Raw genomic sequence first — 20,221 nt, 5'->3', positions numbered from 1 at the left:
GTGTTGTGTAGGTAAAAGAAGCAATACAAAAACTGGTTTATTGGTCAAGTAGAAATACATATTCTCATCGAGGTAGGACACAGACTCTTGGTATTACTACTGCTGTAGAAGAGTTTTGTCTTAATAGCCGCTTTCACACCAAGTACTTTGCCGTACATCGGTGAAGTAGCAACCAGTAGTAGGATACAAAAAGTTAATATTGCAGGGTGTTATTTAAAAACAGATTATTTTCAAGTTAGAGAATTACTTGAATACCATATTTATTTTTACATCCTGCTATAAACATTTTAATCCTTATTGATCTAGTTTATAGTCTTTATAGAATTTAAACCTCTGTTATTCAGCGCAGATCCTCATAAAAAAGTGCTTTTTGCTTTCATTAAATCAGAACTATTGCTCCTTTTTCTAATTTCTCTTCCCTCTGGTTCCAGGCTGGCAGTCCTTTCAGGGAGCCTCTGATCAAGTTCCTGACGCGTCACCCATCTCAGACGGTGGAGCTGTTCATGATGGAGGCTACGCTCAACGACCCCCAGTGGAGCCGCATGTTCATGGTCAGACACCGGCAGCTTTTATTCGCAGTCTCTGAACGCTTTTATTGACACGTTTTCCAGGCTCAGTGGCTGTTGACATCAAAATATGACAATTCATTTACTGAAAAGCTATTAATCCAATGCAGTAAACTATTTACTCTTACTGTATGTTGTACATTTTCTAACTGCATTTAGCTGCTTTAGTAATAGGCTATAATCAGGGATATATTGGCCTTTTGAGCCACTGTTGTACTGTTAACACCAAAATGAGACGAATAGTAACAGTTCTTAATTTTCTGTATCATCTTTCTTTAAACAGGATTTTACAGCTGTTGCTCCAATGCCATAAAGATGGTTCTCTCTGCCACCATTACTACATCTCTTTTTGTGTCATATTTACAGCATGTGTTTGTTTTTGATATACAGAGTTTCCTGAAACACAAAGATGCCAAGCCTCTGAGAGACGTGCTGGCTTCTAATCCGAACCGCTTCGTCCCCCTGCTGGTTCCCGCTGGCACTGCAGCCACGGTTCGACCCGGATCGCCCTCCACCACCACAGCCAGACTGGACCTGCAGTTTCAGGCTATCAAGGTAAACAGTTGTATATATTTTCATAACATTTGATCAATTTATACTTCCACACTGCCACAAAGGGCTGGGCCATATGGAGAACATCAAATATGACAATATTTCTGATCAAATACCTGAATATTTAATCTGCTTAACATAGAAAATGACATCACTTCAATGTAATGCAGCCTTTAAAACCAGGAAACACTTATGCAGTATTACAATATTCAGACGATAGTTACTCCCATATTGATATAATATTGACATTGCCCATTCCTAACAACATTTCTTGTCAGGTCAGATGTATATATTTGTAAAGGTTACCCTTAGTCCTACTCTGAACACTGCATAACTCTCAGTAGATCCATCAAATTAACTGTTTCCTTCTCCGTCCCCTCCCCACAGATCATCAGCATCATAGTGAAGAACGATGAGGGTTGGCTGGCAGGGCAGCACTCCCTGGTCAGCCAGCTGAGACGAGTGTGGGTCAGCGAGGCCTTCCAGGAAAGACATCGCAAAGACAACATGGCCGCCACCAACTGGAAGGAGCCCAAGCTGCTGGCGTTCTGCCTGCTCAGCTACTGCAAGTATGTACACTCATTCAAATAGTTGGAAAAGCCTAAATGTTGGACAGAATTGATCTGAAAATGGACTTTTGATTTGGAAATCTGGGTTGGGCAGAAACAACAAACCCTCTCTCTCTCGACTATTATTGCTGATGAGCATTTGGGCCAACAACTACTTCTACTAAATGAACAATGCTACCAGTGAAACATGATGACTGAAGTACCGTATTTGAGTTATTAGCTTGTGTAAGAACGACAAGCTTTTAAGGCCAGTTTTTTAACGTTTCTTTTAAGGTTAGTTTCTTACTTTAACTAACCTACTATAATGGCATTCCTATCATGTATGACCTCTCACCCCACCTCTCTGTCTGTGCACAGAGAAAGTGCTAAACTCATAGCAGATGTTTAGTTCAGACCCTACAATTAACCCTGACCTCTCCTGCCACTGATGTTCGAGCATGTGTGTTCATTTAACCTTCTTAGGATAAAAAAACAAGTTGATTTCCAAGCATAATACCGGCTAATTAACCCAACTCACATTAGATGTTTTTTAAACTCCCTATGTACAGGATCGTTGTTGACACATCTCTTTCCGTACACTGATCCTATTGACCTTCTGTCTCCTCAACAGGCGTAACTACTCTGAGATCGAGCTGCTGTTCCAGCTGCTGCGGGCCTTCACAGGACGCTTCCTCTGCAACATGACCTTCCTGAAGGAGTACATGGAGGAGGAGATTCCTAAGAACTACTCCATCGCCCAAAAGAGGGCCCTGTTCTTCCGCTTCGTCGAGTTCAATGACCCACACTTCAACGATGAGCTTAAAGCTAAGGTACGAAAAGAGCAGGAAAGTCAATGTATGACTACATGCTACAGGGACCTGAAAACAACGGCTTTTGACAAACTTATTTTGAATAAAAGTCATCATCAGGGGTATAATACACAGTCCCACTAAAACCGTATATGTCTTATGGGTTGTGTGAAAAAGCCAAAACCAGCAGACCCCAAAGATTGAATGGATGGATATATTTTAATCTCTGTTTTCGTACAATGTGTAAAAGGTCAACATTTGGAAATGGAGTTCTTACTTCCAGTGACACAATTACATTTTCAGGGAGGGATTATTTTTAGCGTACAGCTTGCTAGCACAGCAGTTATTGCTCTTTTTTGGTTTTATATAGCCTGCTTAAGAAAACAAATGTTATATGAATATGATAATTTGAAACCGGGGCTACATTCTGGCCTTAAAAAGGGGAAAACAATTTGCATTGTGCTGGAAAACTAGATTAAATCTTAGATTGTGCCTAAATATACAAAGTTTATTTTTGGCCTTGTTGCCCAGTCCTATAATTAATAATGAATTATAATTATATGGAATTCTTAAAGCTTCTCCTCGGTGTGGGCCCTGATCTGTGTGTCTTTTCTGGTTGGTGTGTTTTGCACCAGAAGTTTTTTTGACAGAGTCATGAAGGTCATTGTGTGTGGTGTCAGACCCTCAGAGGCTCACAGATGAATGCTTCTGTCCCCTCCACCTGACCGGCTGCTGCTGCTGCTGCTGCAAGCATTACAATCATTCAGGCTGCTTTTTAATTAAGCTCATTCTCCCTCATACACACACACACACACACTCAAACATATGCACACACACACACATTTTGCCCAGCTGTAATAGGCACACAACTTGGCACAGAAGAGCAACAGCACTGCTGTTAAGTACAAACGGGTCAGTGGGGAAGGCCTGGCCTGGCTGCCACTTACTAGCACAATGCCAAATGGCTGTGTAAGAACACACACACACACACACACACACACACACACACACACACACATACACATACACATACACGCACACGCACACGCACACCCTCCCAAATCCAAGGACATACACTTATGTTTAGGTTGCTGTTCACTCCACTCTACCCCTTTTTTGCTCAGTTTGCCTCAGTGACATATGGACAAGGGGAGAACAAACGACAATGAACTATGTTGTATGATTCCAATACCCAAATGCTGCGTGTGACTTTTTAGCAGAGCAGATTTGAGTCCCTCAGATAGCAGACCCTCCATCAGAATGTTGCTCATATTGTTGTTTTTCCCTTAATTGTCCTCCTCTGGTGCACAGCAGATGCTCGCTGTGCATGTGAGGCTGGGAGACCGAGGATATGTTTGTGTGTGAATGCGTTTGTGTTGATCGGAATCGTGAGCAAGAGTGTGGTAGTCATCTGACATTTGAGTAATTGCCTTTAGCATTTTCCCGGGAGCATAATATCACAGGAAAGTGTGTGTTTGGGAGTTAGATAGAGGCTCAGGTTCTTGCATCACGGGGTCTCCGAGAATATTTCACTTGAAGGCAGAGAGGAGTGAGAGAGAGAGAGTAGAGCGACGGCAGCAATGAATCATCTGTGGTGGCGCAGAATGACCTCACGCTGCTCCAGTATTGTCTCTTTTGTTTCATCCAAAAAGTTCTCACTGAAAAAACTGCTTTTTTGTTTAAAAATGTTTGACAATCCACGGAGTTGATTCCAAGCAGACAGGTAAACAAAGAAGTGGATGAACTTTATGAACACAGCGCGTCTCTTTCACATTCTGTTACTCCTTTTTATGTTCCCGACATGATGCACAGTGCAGCAGAAGTTTTCTACTATATAGAATGTTAAATCGGCCTTCATGCTGTGCCAGTATCCGCTCCTTTCTGGAGAGTGAAATCAAACGGTGTTGGTTGAAACAAATGAATGTTTTTGCACTAGTTCTACACCTCTTCTAGCATTTGGGAATTCACATTTACAAGCAAAAACATGTTGTTGTACACAACCAACAGCTGTGCGTGTTAGGTGTGTGTGTGAAGAGGGAAAAGGTTTTCACATTAAATACTGTTTTTTACTTCTTTGCAAAAATAATTATAGAGACTAATGTTCTTCTAAAACATGTCTTAATAGGAGGTGCAGCAGATTAACATCTAAGTGCATTTTTATTAACACAAATTAATTGCCTTTTATATTCTTGTCCAAGCATTAAACAAAATTAACTGAATGAAATCACATTATTGATGCAGATTTCTCCGCAACTTACCTTAAAGTGGCCCTTTTTATGCTAATGTTCAGGTTTAAACGAGTATTTTGTGTCTCTACTGTGACATTTAATGTTCCAAAAGCTCTTTTATTTGTCTCATGCTGCCTGTGCTGCAGCACCTCTTTTCACCCTCTGTTTGAAACCAGAGCCCAGTCTGCTCTGATTGGCTAGCTGGCCGGCTCTGGTGTGATTGGTCAACCACTTAGAGATGTCCCGCCCCATAGCCTCACGTACAATGTGTTGGAGTGCTAGCCAATAGAAGCTTGAGTTATCCATAGTGATGTCACCCCGGAGGGAACTTTGGGATTTTAGCGTTTGCAGACCATTTACATGCACACAAACCTATATAAAGGCTCAAAAAGCACAACAGGGCTGCTTTGAAGTTTGAATCCAGTGAGATCCAGCAGCTCTTCACCTACAGTATGTAAAACTTGTGTACTGACTACAAATAGACAAATTACTCTAAGAACGATTGATATGATTCAAGAATGCAAGTGGTAGTTGCTCAAGACATCCAGCGGCTACTTCACAATCACATCAATTATTTGTACATTCTTGGAGTGAATGAAGGCATACTACTACTGCTGCTACAACACACTCATGCTGTTTGTTTTAATGTATGTAAATATAATTAAAGAAAATTAAGACACATGCAGAGCCAGATAGTGTGTGTGTGTGTGTGTGTGTGTGTGTGTGTGTGTGTGTGTGTGTGTGTGTGTGTGTGTGTGTGTGTGTGTGTGTGTGTGTGTGTGTGTGTGTGTGTGTGTGTGTGTGTGTGTGGTGTGTGTGTGTGTGTGTGGTGTGTGTGTGTGTGTGTGTGTGTGTGTGTGTGTGTGTGTGTGTGTGTGTGTGTGTGTGTGTGTGTGTGTGTGTGTGTGTGTGTGTGTGTGTGTGGTGTGTGTGTGTGTGTGTGTGTGTGTGTGTGTGTGTGTGTGTGTGTGTGTGTGTGTGTGTGTGTGTGTGTGTGTGTGTGTGTGTGTGTGTGTTGCAGGAGCCTAACAGCATTATAGAAATACACTGCCGTGATTGATGTCACAGAGCTCAGAATGAATAGGAACAGATGAGGCTGAGGAACAGACTGGTGCTCCACGCTCTTTCTTTGTGTCTTCATTTAGTTGTGTGTGTGTTTCTGCATGCATGTATGTACACTGTGCATGTGAATAATGCGCTAATGGAGAAGCTTGAACATATGCTGCCACAGCTCGTTCTCCGCTGAGCGATGCCCTGTCCTCCCCAGTGATGGATGGAATAGAGGGTTCATTAACAGATAGCGGCTTCTTTATGAAATGCAGTCGTTAGCTGTGTTGTCGCCGGGTTATTCTGCTTTTTACTAGCTAATCAAGCCTTTCTCTTCATTCGTAGATAACAATCCCTTCAGTGTTTAAATTGCAATTTGAGCCTTTCTTTCTTTCAGCAATATTTTACTTTTGCTTCCAATTTCTTGAAGATGTATTAAAGGTAGGTTAGAATGGAGAAACCAGCTCGAGTGCGCTAGAATTTGAAAGTACGCAGCCGAAAAAAATCTGCCCCTTCCTTCAGACTTCCTTACAGAGCCCCTCCTCCAACACACACGAACGCGCACATGACCAATGAGGGCACGAGATAAGTTTGTGCAGCAGATGGAAGGCTGACAGGCAGGTAGGCCATCCAGTTATTTTAGCCGGGCCGGCTCAGATGATTGGTCGTGCTTTTTACAGTACTACAGCTTCCACAGATGACATTTTGTTATGTATTTATTGTCAAAGCATTTCATGTATTCATTGCTATCAGGATGTTAAGAGCATTCCATGGAATATAACAAAAAGTGTTTCTGAAGTGAATGACCTACCCCACCTTTAAAGGCTGTTGTATTTGGTGCCTCTACTGTGACAAGTTAACATGCTTTAATGTTCAGAAAGGATTTTGTTGTTGTCTTTGCTCCCAATTGTTATGGTTATAGGGAAGATGTTAAGCGTATCTGAATCTGATTCTTGAAATGACACATTTTCTATAACCATTGTATTGGGTGGCCTTTGACTGTGCTGTTCCTCAAGTGTGTCTTTATGCTCCAAGTCATTTCTCACTCTCAAAAAATCACATCCTCTGTTATCATCAACTTGAAAAGGGACTCGTGTCGCTCTGATTTTTAGAATAGACCTGAGAGTAAATCAATATTTAATCACTTAATCATTTGTCATGAAGAGTTGAGAGTGCAGCTTTTGAAAGACCATACACGATAACTCACTGATTTTGATCCTTTGTTTAATGCTGTGCTGTCAGCGAAATCACCCATTGTAACTCTTTAAAAACCTGAAGGACTCCAGGTCGCATGTTCTTCGAGGTCAATGGAATTGATTGAAAAATAAATAGTGTGTTTTTCTTGTTTCTCAGGTGTTGCAGCACATCTTGAATCTAGCCTTCCTGCACAGCTTTGAGAAGGGGGAAGGGGAGCAGCTGCTTGGACCCCCCAACCCTGAAGGAGACAATCCAGAAAGCATCACCAGTGTCTTCATCACTAAGGTACACACACACACACACACTTAGGCTTGCAGGTATTCTCTTCAAATTCAATCTGCTCGCTTCTCCCCCTTCTTTTGTTCATTACTCCCCAGCTTTGTCTCTCTATCCATCTCCCAGATTGAATTATCTGCTGCATTTCCTCTCATAATGTCTTATCAGTCCAGCACATCTCCATACTCTCAGTCATCATCAACTACATCCCACTTTAGTCTTTTTCTCCAGTGGCCTCCACACATTACTCGACTCCTTAATTTCGGTCGTTCTATCTGTCTCTTCCGCCTCTTTTTTTCCATCTGTCTCTGTTTTTATCTCACCCTCCCACCATCACATTTCATTCGTCAGGCCGGGCTGTAATTCCTGGTGTAAATGTCATGTTGTGACCATGCGAAAGGTCAGCATGTTTGTTTGTGCTGTGGCGGATCTCATCACTGACTAACACCAGGCCTAATGGCTGCTAATGGCTCCTCTACGTGCCGGTTGAGACTCATTTCCTCCCTCAGCTGCCTCTATCCCTCTTAGCTGGGTGTGCTGCGACATCATTCAAATGTTATTTAGTGAACATCCGTCAGTGCACTTCAGGCAAATGGTATGTTCACAAAAATGTGTTTCTCTTTATAACGCCTTATGGTGCATTAAGCAATCCAAGACATGTCTTTTCTCTGTCTGCACATGGTACAACTTAAACACTCAACAACAGGTGTGAGGCATTTTGGTTTCTACGCTAAAAAAAAAGTGTTTGGTTTCACACACAAAGCATCTCACCACCTGGAAAAAAAATAACATTTCATACATTTAGGGTCGTGCATTGAGTGAACTCGAAATATGTCCTAGTGCAATGAAATTAACCTGAAAAAAATGTGTGTAATATGTCCTCTTTAAGACGAGGGAAACTGAGTGATAAAATGCTAACTCATTCCCAGACATAGGACTCATTCCTGCACTACTCACTCTCAATCCTGGATTTTTTTATTTGTAGTGTTTTAAGTAGGCTGGTTGGGGAACAAAATTATATTCAACTCATATTTAGTGCATCATTTGGTAAAGACAAAATATGTACAAATATCTGAAAGAAGTATTATGGTTTTGAAAATAAGTCCCCGGCCTACAAACGGTATTCTACAGACTGAATAAAATAGTATTATTTTGTACAAATCTGATTAAAACAATCGCACAATGATCATCTCATCAATACTTTTCAATGATAATGTGAATAATGTTTCAATAGTGATCATTATCCCCAATAAAGTAATTGCAATATCAGCCAAAAATAAGCGCACTTATATCCCTAGATCCATTGTTATTGACTGCTTACATACACTGTACTCACTCTGTGCTATGGAGTGCAAAAGCTCTTGTTTCCCTCTCACTCAACCATCTCTAACCCCACGTCTCTTCCATCCCTCTCCAAGGTTCTGGATCCAGAGAAGCAGGCGGACCTGCTGGACTCTCTGAGGATCTGCCTCCTGCAGTTCTCCACCCTGCTGGTGGAGCACGCCCCCCACCACATCCATGACAACAACAAGTCGCGCAACAGCAAGCTGCGGCGCCTCATGACCTTCGCCTGGCCCTGCCTGCTGCCCAAAGCCTGCGTGGACCCCGCATGCAAATACAGCGGACACCTGCTCCTGGCTCACATCATCGCCAAGTTCGCCATCCACAAGAAGATCGTGCTGCAGGTGAGGAGACGTGCAAAGAGAGAACAAGAACTACTAAATGAAGTTCAAAAAAAGAATCCTTGTATATCAGGCAACTACAATGTTTGGAAAATAGATATCAAGATATGTTTAGAGTATCAGTTAGAAGGACTGGACATGTGTGTGTGGTAGACGGAGAAGTTGGTATGCACTTTTTTAGGAGTGTCATTTTAGTTTTCCTATTCCTTTCCATGTTGTGTTCCACATACTATTTATAATAAATGTTTTGTTGAGTCTTTTTAAAAATATATCGATAAGCATCAATGCTACACAACATGTAGATTATAGAATGATAGAAAAACGACATAACCTCTCCTCTGTTCAGGTCTTCCACAGCCTGCTGAAGGCCCACACCATGGAGGCTCGGGCCATCGTGCGACAGGCGATGGCCATCCTCACTCCAGCTGTTCCCGCCCGCATGGAGGACGGCCACCAGATGTTGACGCACTGGACTCGCAAAATCATCGTGGAGGAGGGACACACTGTACCACAGCTGGTCCACATACTGCACCTCATCGTGCAGCACTTCAGGGTGAGCAGATGTAACAGAAATCAGTTTTGTCAACACCACTTTCTGTCAGCCCATCACTCCGAGTGGTGCAGTGATTTTTTTTATAAGCCGACCCGGAAGTTAGCAACAAAGGGACAAATGGACGACAAAAGTGATTTTCAAAAATCAAACATATTTTTTTTAGTGCAATCGCCAGAAGTGAGAAGCAAGTCACCACCGCTAAGCTAACGGCAGCTAATGTACAGTTTCATTTAGCAACTTTTTAGGAAACGCCTTCTTTAAGATGCGACAAATCTTAAAATGTTGTTAGCTTGAGTTAATCACAGATCTTAGGTCAGGCATCGAACCAAAAAACTAAAATGCTAACTAATTCCCGGATTTAGGACTCATTCCCGGGTTAAAGACTCATTCCTGCACTCTGTCTTAGATGTATTGATACCCAGCGGTTTTCATTTGGCTGGGTGGGCCATACGGAATAATCAAAACAAATGCTGCCCTATGTAGACCACCTTTTCAAGGATAACTAATTACTGACTATCAAATGTCACTGTCTTATACTCATTTCCTGTAAACCAGGGTTAGCTGGGAAACATGCAAATCCCCGACCATTTGTTGCTGCTGCCAGCCTCCCTGCTCAGTGTGGCTTCGGCAATTTCAGAGAACCACATGTGGGGGAAAACAGCTGAGGAGCTATTTTGACTGATTATCTGAGTGCCCTGAATTAAATGATGCCTCTTAACCGGGCCTAATGGGAATGGAGCATCATCATTAAAAGTTGGATCATCTTGTCTGACCCAGTTTATCGTTTTTTTTGGACTAGTTGATTCACCAAATTTGAGTTTGAAATCAAAAACAGGATCAGATCTAGGCAGCAGTGCTAACAGTGAACCAATCGTCTTAATGCAGGCACTTCCAAGTACTCAGATCTTGTACTTAAGTAAAAGTAGGAGTATCACAGTGCACGCCTACTCTGGCACCACCAGCTAAAGGATGGTTGGCCTTTTTTTGTTGCCTGCCTCCTCAAACTTCACACACACTTTCTGCCCTCTCGCTCGTCTGGCTGCTGTCCGCTGCCTCTCCGGGTCAGAGAGCGAGGGTCTCTCAGCAGAAGACTGACGTTCCCTTCAGCTCCCCTCTGTCTCACTGACAGGCTGCTCTCACTGGGCCAGATGACTAATCTAATGTAATCACATCAGCATAATTACGCTGGGGAGCAGATAATGACAGACAGATGAGAGACTTTGTGTGTGTGTGTGTGTTTGATAAAGAAATGGCGTTTGTGTGTGTGCACACGTGATAGACAGGGCTTAGCCACGCTGTCATTAAGGGCCTGTGAAGCCGCGCTCTATCGACTATAATTACCCTCAAAGTGAGAGGCTTTAATATTCTCTGACACTGGCAGATAGACATCTCATCTCTTGCTCTCTTGTCAGCGCGTTTGGAGAGTCCCGGTTCAGTTTGCGATGAAACTAAGTGACTCTTGAGTGTGACTCTTGAGTGTGAATTCTCAGGGCTAAGTGTGTGTCATCATGTCCTTGAGACTAAGTGGGAATACAACTTCAGAGTTTTGCCTCTTCTGACTCAGTGGCTCAAAGTGATTGGGAATTATCACCCTAACATCTGGAGCGAAGAATTGGCATTGTTAAAAAATTCAATTCTCCCCAAAAACAACAGCAGTGGCATTTGGAATCACGTTTATAGCATTCGTGATTATGGTGCTCCGTGGGCAGGGTTGGGAAGCAAAACTCGGTTCCAAGTAAGAACAAATAACAATTGTCCGGTACCGGGATTAATAAGAGTTGTGAGGACAGGAGGACTGCAGCTGTCTCCGGATCAGCTGATCGCTGCACGGTGCTCAGCGTCTCTGCATCTCTCTCCCTCTCTCTCCCTCTCCCTCTCTGTCTTTGAAGTAAAACAGCCTCCCTGTCTGTGTCCTCGCGCTGTCCTCACATCCCCGGACTGTGAGACAGACTCGGAGGTGCACAGGGATGTCAGTATTGTTTATGAAGCAGGGTAAAGAAAGTATTGAAATGAAAATACTATTTATTTACTTTTACAAACAGTGAGCATCCGGGCAGCTGCAGCATGTGTGTTGCAGGACATGTGTTGGACATGTGTGGTTGGACTCTGTCTCTCAGGTAGGTTGCAGTGTAACAGAGACTTGGCCAATTGTACATTCTCAAACTGCACCATTTAGAACTAACTAAACAATGCAGAGATTATTTTAATATAATTGTATTCAATAACCGCAACAAAATTAAACGGTATGAAATTATTTGTAAAAATAGGAATACAGATTTGACTTAATGTTTTCATAAATATATTTTTCTCCCAGTGAAATTGGCATGGGACTTATTTTTTACCCTCTCAAAGAACCGGAATCGAGAACCGAAAATAACCGGAATCGAAAAGCAGAACCGGAATCGTTAAAATCCAAACGATACCCAACCCTATCCGTGGGCCATCTGACCTCTGATTATCTGGCATTTAGACGAACAATTGCTTGGAAGAATTACTCAAAAACACCCCTCTTAATAATTAGTTTTAGGATGGTTGCTAAGGCAGTGGGAGCTATTGTAATTCATATGTGATAAAACTGGTAAAACAGTCCATTTAACTCGAAGCTGGGGGAAGTCAGAGGTTGCTCCCAAAACAAGTTTGCCAAACCAGAAATAGCAAACCAATGTGAATTGAATATGCAGAACGTGGACGCTTCATTTCATCACATTTTGGGAAACGTATGCAGTGTGTCTTTTCAAATCTATTTTGCAGTGTAGACGTTTAAGTTGTGCCTGTTTGTAAAGTAAGGAATATAAAATAAAAAATGTCCCCAAGCTACAGTTTATGTAAAGGGTTTGTGTTCTTTAAGTACTGCTCGGTCATCTGTTCAGCCTTTCTCAATATCCTTGCTTATTCACATCCTCTGTTTCTTTTGAACTCTGCCATCGGCATCACTGACCATCTGGCATCAGAGCTTTAGGAGAAGAAAAGGCAGTCAAGTCTAACAAGGCACTCTGTGTTTAGAATACCAAATATGGAAGCTTTCACGCAGCAGATTGTAATATTCTTGAAGTTTAATCACTTTTTATTATTATTTTATCCGACTGATTTAACGTATAATTGATTCCTCTGTTATTAATGCACTGCTGTCTCCTTCCAGGTGTACTACCCAGTGCGCCACCACCTGGTTCAGCACATGATCAGCGCCATGCAGCGTCTGGGCTTCACCCCCAGCGTGACCATCGAGCAGAGGAAGCTGGCCGTGGATCTGGCTGAAGTCGTCATCAAGTGGGAGTTACAGAGGATCAAAGACCAGCTGGTGTGTTCATGGATTTATATACATTATTATTATTACAAACATTCAGGAGGCTGTTTTCATACAGTTTGTATTTCCTTACGAGTGTGTGAACAACAGCAGTGTTTTAAGGCGCCTTGTTGAAATGACTATGCCACAGAATGAATGCCTTAACTTCTCTCTATTCTTTATTCTAAGCGTTCCTAATGAATCACTGCTGACATGCTTATTATTTCACAAGAAAGGGCCATTTATCAAAGAGATTAAAACATGGTCTTAGTCCATAAGTACTGCTGTGGTCAGAAACTACAGCACATATACTCTTTGGTTTCATTCTGTCAGCTGTAATAACGTAATGCTCCTCTTCACTTCCTCTATATAGACTTTTTGCACTACTTTTTATTTAGTTTTTTGTATTTTATTATATATGTTGGAGCAGCTCAGGTCAGAAGAATGTCATTGCCATTTCTACTCAGTACCTTATGTGCATATGACAACAATAACACCTTTGAATCTCCTGACTGTCCAGCCGGAGTCGGATGCTGAAGCTGTGGCTGGTGGTGAGGGGACGAGCGGGGGGGCAGTGAAACGAGCTCTGTCTCTGGAAGCTTCTTCTTCCTCTGCTGTCACTGCTCCTGGAGGAGGAGGAGCAGGAGGAGCAGGAGTAGGAGGAGGAGGAGGAGGAGCTGCTGCTGCTGCAGGACCGGACGCCAAGAGGTTCCGCACGGCAACAGGAGCTCCATCAGCGGTGAGTTTGTTTAGAAAAAGAGTTTAGGACAGGATCCAGTGGCCGGTCACTTTGTCCATGGATTCGCTTTATAGTGGGTAACTCTCTGGCCTAATTCCAAACTGTCCCCTACACACTCCCACTCTGTGAAAGAGTGAACTCCATCTGTAGTGACACTCACGGCTAAATGAGGCTCCTTCTTCAAGAGGTAGTGTGTACAGCAGCAAGATTTAGGGCTAGCTTCCCTCCCTCCGACAGAAACAAAAACATATGTTTAGCCTTTAACCCTTATGTTGTGTTCGGGTCTCCGGTGACCCGTTTCAAGTTAAAATGATATATTAACTACGCTCTAGTTTTTTGTATCGGAACGAGGCTTCATGATATCCTCCACAACAGATATATAAACACTACAAAACAGATTTTGACCATTTTTGCCAAGTCTGAAGGTCTCTAAAAAAAAAAGTGTATCATTTGGTGTTGGGGTCTGGGGAGACCCAGCAGAATTGTTGTGGGTGACTCGGGGTCAAATTTGGCCCAATCAAGATCCATCTTTGACTTTAGACACCCCTCCCCCCCCCCCCCCCCCCCCCCCCCCCCCCCCCCCCTTCATCCACTGTAACAATTTATTTTCGCAACATGCACCTGGTCTCCCCTCCCTCTGGCCCCCCTCCCCCCACGGGAACTCGACCTTTCTCAAAGAATATGCACACTAACACTTGAACCTGAACACACGCATGCACAATATGTGGTGTAATGTGTTTTGGGGCCATAACATTAAATAACAACAGGATTGTACGGTTATGAATGCATTATAAGTTAGTTATGATGGAGTTAAAACAATATTGGATGATAGTCATTTTTTGTGTGTGTTTTGGACTGAGATAAATCATGGGTCAAAATTGACCAGCGAGCACCATGAACGGTAACAGCTTTTGAACACAACACAAGGGTTAAAGGAGAGTTGAAGGGGGGAAATAGGGCTGGTGACATTTACATGGTTTCCTATCAGCATCTCTCAGACTAATAATAATAAAACTCCCAAAATAATCTATTTTTTCAAAACCTTTTCTTGCTTTAATGCTGGTGTTCATGCGCCGCTTGGTTATTGTAACAGTCCCAACATAAACAACCTTATATTTAAATAACCCATCTACCATTTGCTATGCTAGACACAGGTATACATGATCCTAAGTATAAAAACTAAAAAACAATGTAGCCTCCAAGTAGTAACACCTGTAATATAAAATGTCTATCTTAATTTGCACAGTTTATTGTAGATTGTTGTGGGTACGGAGAAGTTGTGGGATTTAATTGAAGCCTTTGTGTTATTTGTTACCACCTCCAACATTTACAAGAGCGTCTTCTTAGCCTCAAAGTTTGTTCTGCCTGTCCCTCAGTTCCCCACTTCCCTGAATGATCGCAGAGCGGTTTGAAAGATACTTTGATCAAACAGCCATTTTTCATCTGTCTGGAACAAAAAACTGCCGACAGGAGGTGACAGCGCGGTTGTTGTTGCCTTAATACATTTTTCCTAACAACACAAATTCAGCCTCACATCTGTCTCATCTCCAATCCCTCTGTGATCTGTTCTTTGAGTTCCTCAAACGCAAAGATGAGATGCCTTTGTTTCAAGAAGAGTTGTTGAATTGCAATATAGTCTGTCTGTAATACATATAAAGTTGATTTATTCCCCATAACTATTGTAGAATACTTATCCTGGTGATTTTCAGTATTCCTTGTTTAATGTGATGTGAACATCCTTTTTTATACATTTTGAACAACTCATCAATGATTCAGGTGTAACTCAAGATATTGTTAAAGTTTTTTTCTCTTTTACCTAAAAAAAACAAACGGCACACATTAATCTTGATACTTAAAGGTCCCATGTCATGCTTTTCCGGTTATTACCCGTCCCCTTGTGTGTTATGTAGCTTTTTCTGCATGTAAACGGTCTGCAGAGTCACAAACCCTCAAAGTACACCCTGTAGCGAGTAAAACTCTAACACAGAAAAGACCTGTCTATGCTGCCCCAGAACGCCTCGTTGGACATTTCTCTTTTTCCATTGTTTACTTATTGGGTATAGTGACGTATTTCGGGTATAGTGACGTTACGTTTGGACCAATCCGCGGACTTCCTCACACACACACACACTCGGAGGGACGTTGCGAGGCTCGCTGCTGTGAGGAGCGGGACACTGTGAGCTGGCTCACTGGTGTGGGGTCGGCGAGCCACCGCGGAACTCAGCCCGAGCACACACACAAACTCCCAGCCAGGCTGCGGGTGTGTGTGTGTTTTGGGCTGGGTTTCGCTGTGTCTCGCTGTCTCGCAGACGGCCACTGGGCTCACAGGGAGGGGAGGGGGGGGGGGGGGCAGGAGCTCCAACAAGCCGTTTAGGACAGAGAGTGAATACACATACTATACAGAGATGCTGTATGAGAAACCAATGAAAGTTTGGAAAATTGCACAATATAAATATATGACATGTGACCTTTAAAGAATTAGTATTCCAAAACTTGAACCGTGTTTTTGACCGTGCATACATCTTGTTCAATAACAGGTTGCACATTTTAAGATGGATAGTTTTTTATTATTAAGTGCTCAAAATTGCTTTTATACTGAAAGCTATTTTACTCTGTAGCGCAACTCTTAATAGTAGCAGTGTTTTTTTTCTTCTTCCCGTGTTATAGAAAAATGCAACAGCAGCATTTGTTTCTGCTTAAGATGAAAAAAAAAGTTAATTAGTCAAACAATGTGCCAGGATTATTTTCAGAAAGTCCTAGTTGCAGCCTACTTTCCACTCTTAGAAATGCACAAAAAACCCTCACTTTGTACAGGCTCTTTGATATTCCCTCCTAAATACAGACCATGCAGCGTCTGCACTGCTGTCCCTGAGTCTGTTTAGTTTTATTATTACCCTTCACACTGTACATTTTACATGTATAGTTAATGTAAAATGCTATTCCTTGCACACTTAAAGGGGACCTATCATGCAAAATGCACTTTGTGATGTCTTTTATACATCAATATGTGTCCCCGGTGCGTCGGGGAACTCACGCAGCGTCAGAAAATAAACCCCTCTCTCTTTTCCTCCGTACCCAAATCTTTTAAAAACGGTTGTACAACGAGCGGATACTGATTTGCTGCCGATATGACGTCAAATCGGCGGCGGACCCACAGAAAGTTGCTATCAGAAACAATGCCTGACGTGTTTTGGACGTAATCTCGTCTTTGTTTACATTAGCAAGCCTCGCTAACACTCAGAGCTAACCTGTCCTAGAGAGCACATGTGTTTAAGAAGCAGGAAATTAAAAAAGGAACTCACCTTGTGATAAACCCGCAAGAGAAAAAGCATTTGAGCTCCATACTGTTTCAGAAATAATCCTTGATGTGGTTTAGAACAGGATGGCGTTTTATCACAGCAGAATTTAACTTTATCTCCGGTAGAGTTCTGATCAGGCATTAGCTCTGCCTCCTCTTTCTTTTCTTTTTTAAGCTAAGGACCCAAAATCCGCGTTTCTCTAACAGGGCTGCAATAGAGGGGTATGAGCAGTATGAGGCATGGCTACAACGGGTGATCTGTTTGGTATTTTAAGCAAAAAACTTCACAGACATGTTTTGTATAGGTATGGCCCTACAATATATGTTTCCAATATAGCATAATAGGTCCACTTTAATATAAAAAATATCGTACTTTAACATTTTGCTAGCTGTATTTTGACCTTTCATAGTGTTTATGAGAGAGACATTCTACATATTTGTATCTTTCACTGTCAACTTGAGTTTAGTTCTGCTATATATTCTATTTTTAGATTTTATAATTGTTTATTTTCTACTCTTTTAATGTTCACATTATGTGCAATGCCTTGTTTTAACATGCTGCTGTGACAAAAACATTTCTCAAACTGGGATCAATAAAGTAAAGCTAATCTTATCTTTAAAACTAAAAAAATATCTGAAATATTAAAACCCTCAAATGTTTTTTTTATGTGTTTTTCAGGTGTTTGGCCGCAGCCAGTCCATGCCAGGAACAGAGACCCTGCTCACAAAGCCTGTCGAGAAACAACATACGGACACCGTGGTCAACTTCCTCATCAGGATCGCATGCCAGGTAACACCTTCACACACACACCACACCTCAACTCTCTCAAATACACACACACACACACACCACCCTCCAACTCTGACACACACTAGGTTCAGTTCTGCCATCCGTAGTGCCTGCCAGGTAGGACACAGCCATCCTTGCCCCTCTGTTGTGAAGGTAGGACACACCTGGTGGCTGTGTGTGTGTGTAGAGATACGTTTAAACACACACACACACACAGTCCTGTATGCGTCGCCTCACACAGCTGTCCCTTGGTTTAGTGGCAGTGATGACCTTGCTTGAAATAGACTGCTGAGGTTTCACTCACCTTGACTCTTTCCTACTTTCTTTCTTTCTTTCTTTTTCGGGGCCAAGCTCCTTTCTCACTGCTCATCCAACCATCTCTGTTGATTATAACCTTCTGTATAACCGCTGGGGATGAATCGCTGCTCACTGAACAGTCTAAAGAAACATAATCTTCTCTTTGTATTCCGCTCGATAACAGTGTATTGTGATACTGAATCGATCCCTGTAGGAAAAAATTGTATCTTTTCCCCTCGGCCCCCAGAGGATTAACATCCACCAAAGAACAGCACACCTGCAGCTGATAGGGATTCATTGACTTGATCCAGGATGCTTCTAAACATGAAGCTTCTGCAGGGCTCCCTCCCACTGTAGCTGCATGAATAAAGTCCTGAGGCCTGTACTACGAAGCTGGTTCAACCTAACCTGGATATGTTGGAGTTAGCCGGTTGGCCCAATCCAAAACATACGTGCTCTGGCTAAACTGTACTACGACGCTGGTTATCAAGTGGATCGCTCAAGCCAGCCGTGTCCTATCTAGTTAGGTGCGCGTTCACATGAAAGGGGTGGTATTTGGAGCATTCGACCAATCACAAACATGGACAAGCGTACTGACAGCGCAGCGTCATACTTCCTGAATGAAAACTGAACTTTAATATTAGTCAAATATGAAGAAGTTAAACTTTAAACATCCATGACTTAAACACTTTATCCAGGATAAAAGCCACATAGCTGCACCTGCAAGGTGAATACAGCTGGTAAAAGAAAAAGTGTTTGAATGCGTACATTAACAGGTTTATGAAATCACTGCCCCGTCCAAGACACGAGTGGATCTGACTTTAATTAGGAGAATTTGACTCGAGTGTTTCGTCAACTTAATGTGTTGCTTAAAATAATACTTCTGCATACAATGTGACACTGTGAGTGTTGCACGGCCAGATACGGCTCAAGAAGCTGACTCAAATAAGGAAATATATGATACATTATGATGTGATATGATATGAATGATAATGGGACACATCCAGGTCTGCACTCACAGTGCCGCGGACTGTACTTAATGTTACTCTGATCCGGTTACTTATGTTGTGGCAGATATTTAAGTAAGCTTTCTTAACGCTAATGTTATAATAGTCAGATTGCTCTGAAGATGGGAGGGGATATTCTATTAAATTTCACGTTCACACAGTCAGTTGATTTTGGCCGGCCGTCTTTCCTGCAACGGCAATTTCCTCTATCCTGTAATATGACTTGATAGCTTTAAACTCCGCACACGGAGCTCTGATTGGTCAGCAGGCGGTGCTTTCACTGAGTTGATCTCTTAGCCTGCCACCTAACCTCCTCCGGAGCAGGTTTGCCGCTCAGCATAAGTTACCATGGAGATCTAGCCCGCTAAAAAGAGAACCAGCGTCGTAGGACCGGAAAGCCCGAGTTTTCCCTGAAGTCAGCCGGCTAAGAGAAAATCCGGCTTCGTAGTACAGGCCTCTGGTCTCTTCTTGCTCTGTGTTGTTTATCACCCCTTTACGCCATTATATGTCTTTCAATATTTGTATTTTTAGCACTAACAATGTGACTATATAACCACCACGGCCCCTGGTAGACCCCCACACACAACAACACAGACTATAACACCTCTTGTTGTTAAATACCAACTATGTGCTATATATAAATATGCCGTTAAAAACTGTGCAATATATACCTGGCTGCCAAATCCTCAGCGCTGTTACAGGATGTGTATTTTGTAAAATATGTAACTTTTTTAATTTTTTTATTTGATATCTTTAATACTTTTGTATGCATGCTTAAGTAACATTAAGCTGTCTTTGGCTCTTTTTCTGCTGTAACAATGTAAATGTCCCCTCTGTGAGATTAATACAGGGATTCTGATTCTGAACATTTAGGAAACCATCAAAATACATTCTATCAGAGATGAAGACACTTGTCACTGATAATGATCACCAACTTTTGTCTTCGTCTCCTGTCCAGGTGAACGACAGCACCAACGTGGCGGGGTCTCCGGGGGAGCTGCTGTCGCGGCGCTGCGTCAGCCTCATGAAGTCCGCCCTCAGGCCCGACATGTGGCCGCGCGCAGAGCTCAAGCTGCAGTGGTTCGACAAGCTGCTTATGACTGTGGTAAGAACGCATTGTGCACTTAAGACCTGTGTTGGTAACGTTTCTGGTGCTAAACTGACTGCTGTGTTTCTGCACTGCAGTCTCCAGAGGTCACTTTTCCTTGGCTTTTCCAAAGATTCATTATTAGTAAAGGGGCCCTATTCTGCTCATACTAGTTTCATATTTGTATTTTGTGCCTCTAGTATGACATGTTTCCATGCTTTAATGTTCAAAAGGTCTTTATTTTATTCATACTAGCAGCTCT

At 42.4% G+C, this 20,221-nt stretch overlaps 1 protein-coding gene across 2 annotated transcripts in view; it reads left to right on the top strand.

Annotated features, from left to right (window-relative positions):
• Nucleotides 1-20,221, top strand: part of trrap (transformation/transcription domain-associated protein) — a 109,273-nt gene that overhangs the window by 27,757 nt on the left and 61,295 nt on the right. For both annotated transcript variants that reach the window (XM_034119319.1, XM_034119320.1), the window contains exons 34-44: nt 432-551; nt 957-1,121; nt 1,506-1,687; nt 2,298-2,496; nt 7,104-7,232; nt 8,642-8,908; nt 9,252-9,458; nt 12,598-12,756; nt 13,262-13,480; nt 17,458-17,568; nt 19,831-19,977. In XM_034119319.1, the coding sequence (XP_033975210.1) occupies nt 432-551; nt 957-1,121; nt 1,506-1,687; nt 2,298-2,496; nt 7,104-7,232; nt 8,642-8,908; nt 9,252-9,458; nt 12,598-12,756; nt 13,262-13,480; nt 17,458-17,568; nt 19,831-19,977 (1,905 nt within the window). The remainder of the gene's footprint in view (nt 1-431; nt 552-956; nt 1,122-1,505; nt 1,688-2,297; nt 2,497-7,103; nt 7,233-8,641; nt 8,909-9,251; nt 9,459-12,597; nt 12,757-13,261; nt 13,481-17,457; nt 17,569-19,830; nt 19,978-20,221) is intronic.

The sequence above is a fragment of the Trematomus bernacchii genome, unplaced genomic scaffold (assembly GCF_902827165.1).
Source record: "Trematomus bernacchii unplaced genomic scaffold, fTreBer1.1, whole genome shotgun sequence".
Taxonomy (NCBI): domain Eukaryota; kingdom Metazoa; phylum Chordata; class Actinopteri; order Perciformes; family Nototheniidae; genus Trematomus; species Trematomus bernacchii.
This window is presented reverse-complemented; position numbering and strand designations above follow the sequence as displayed.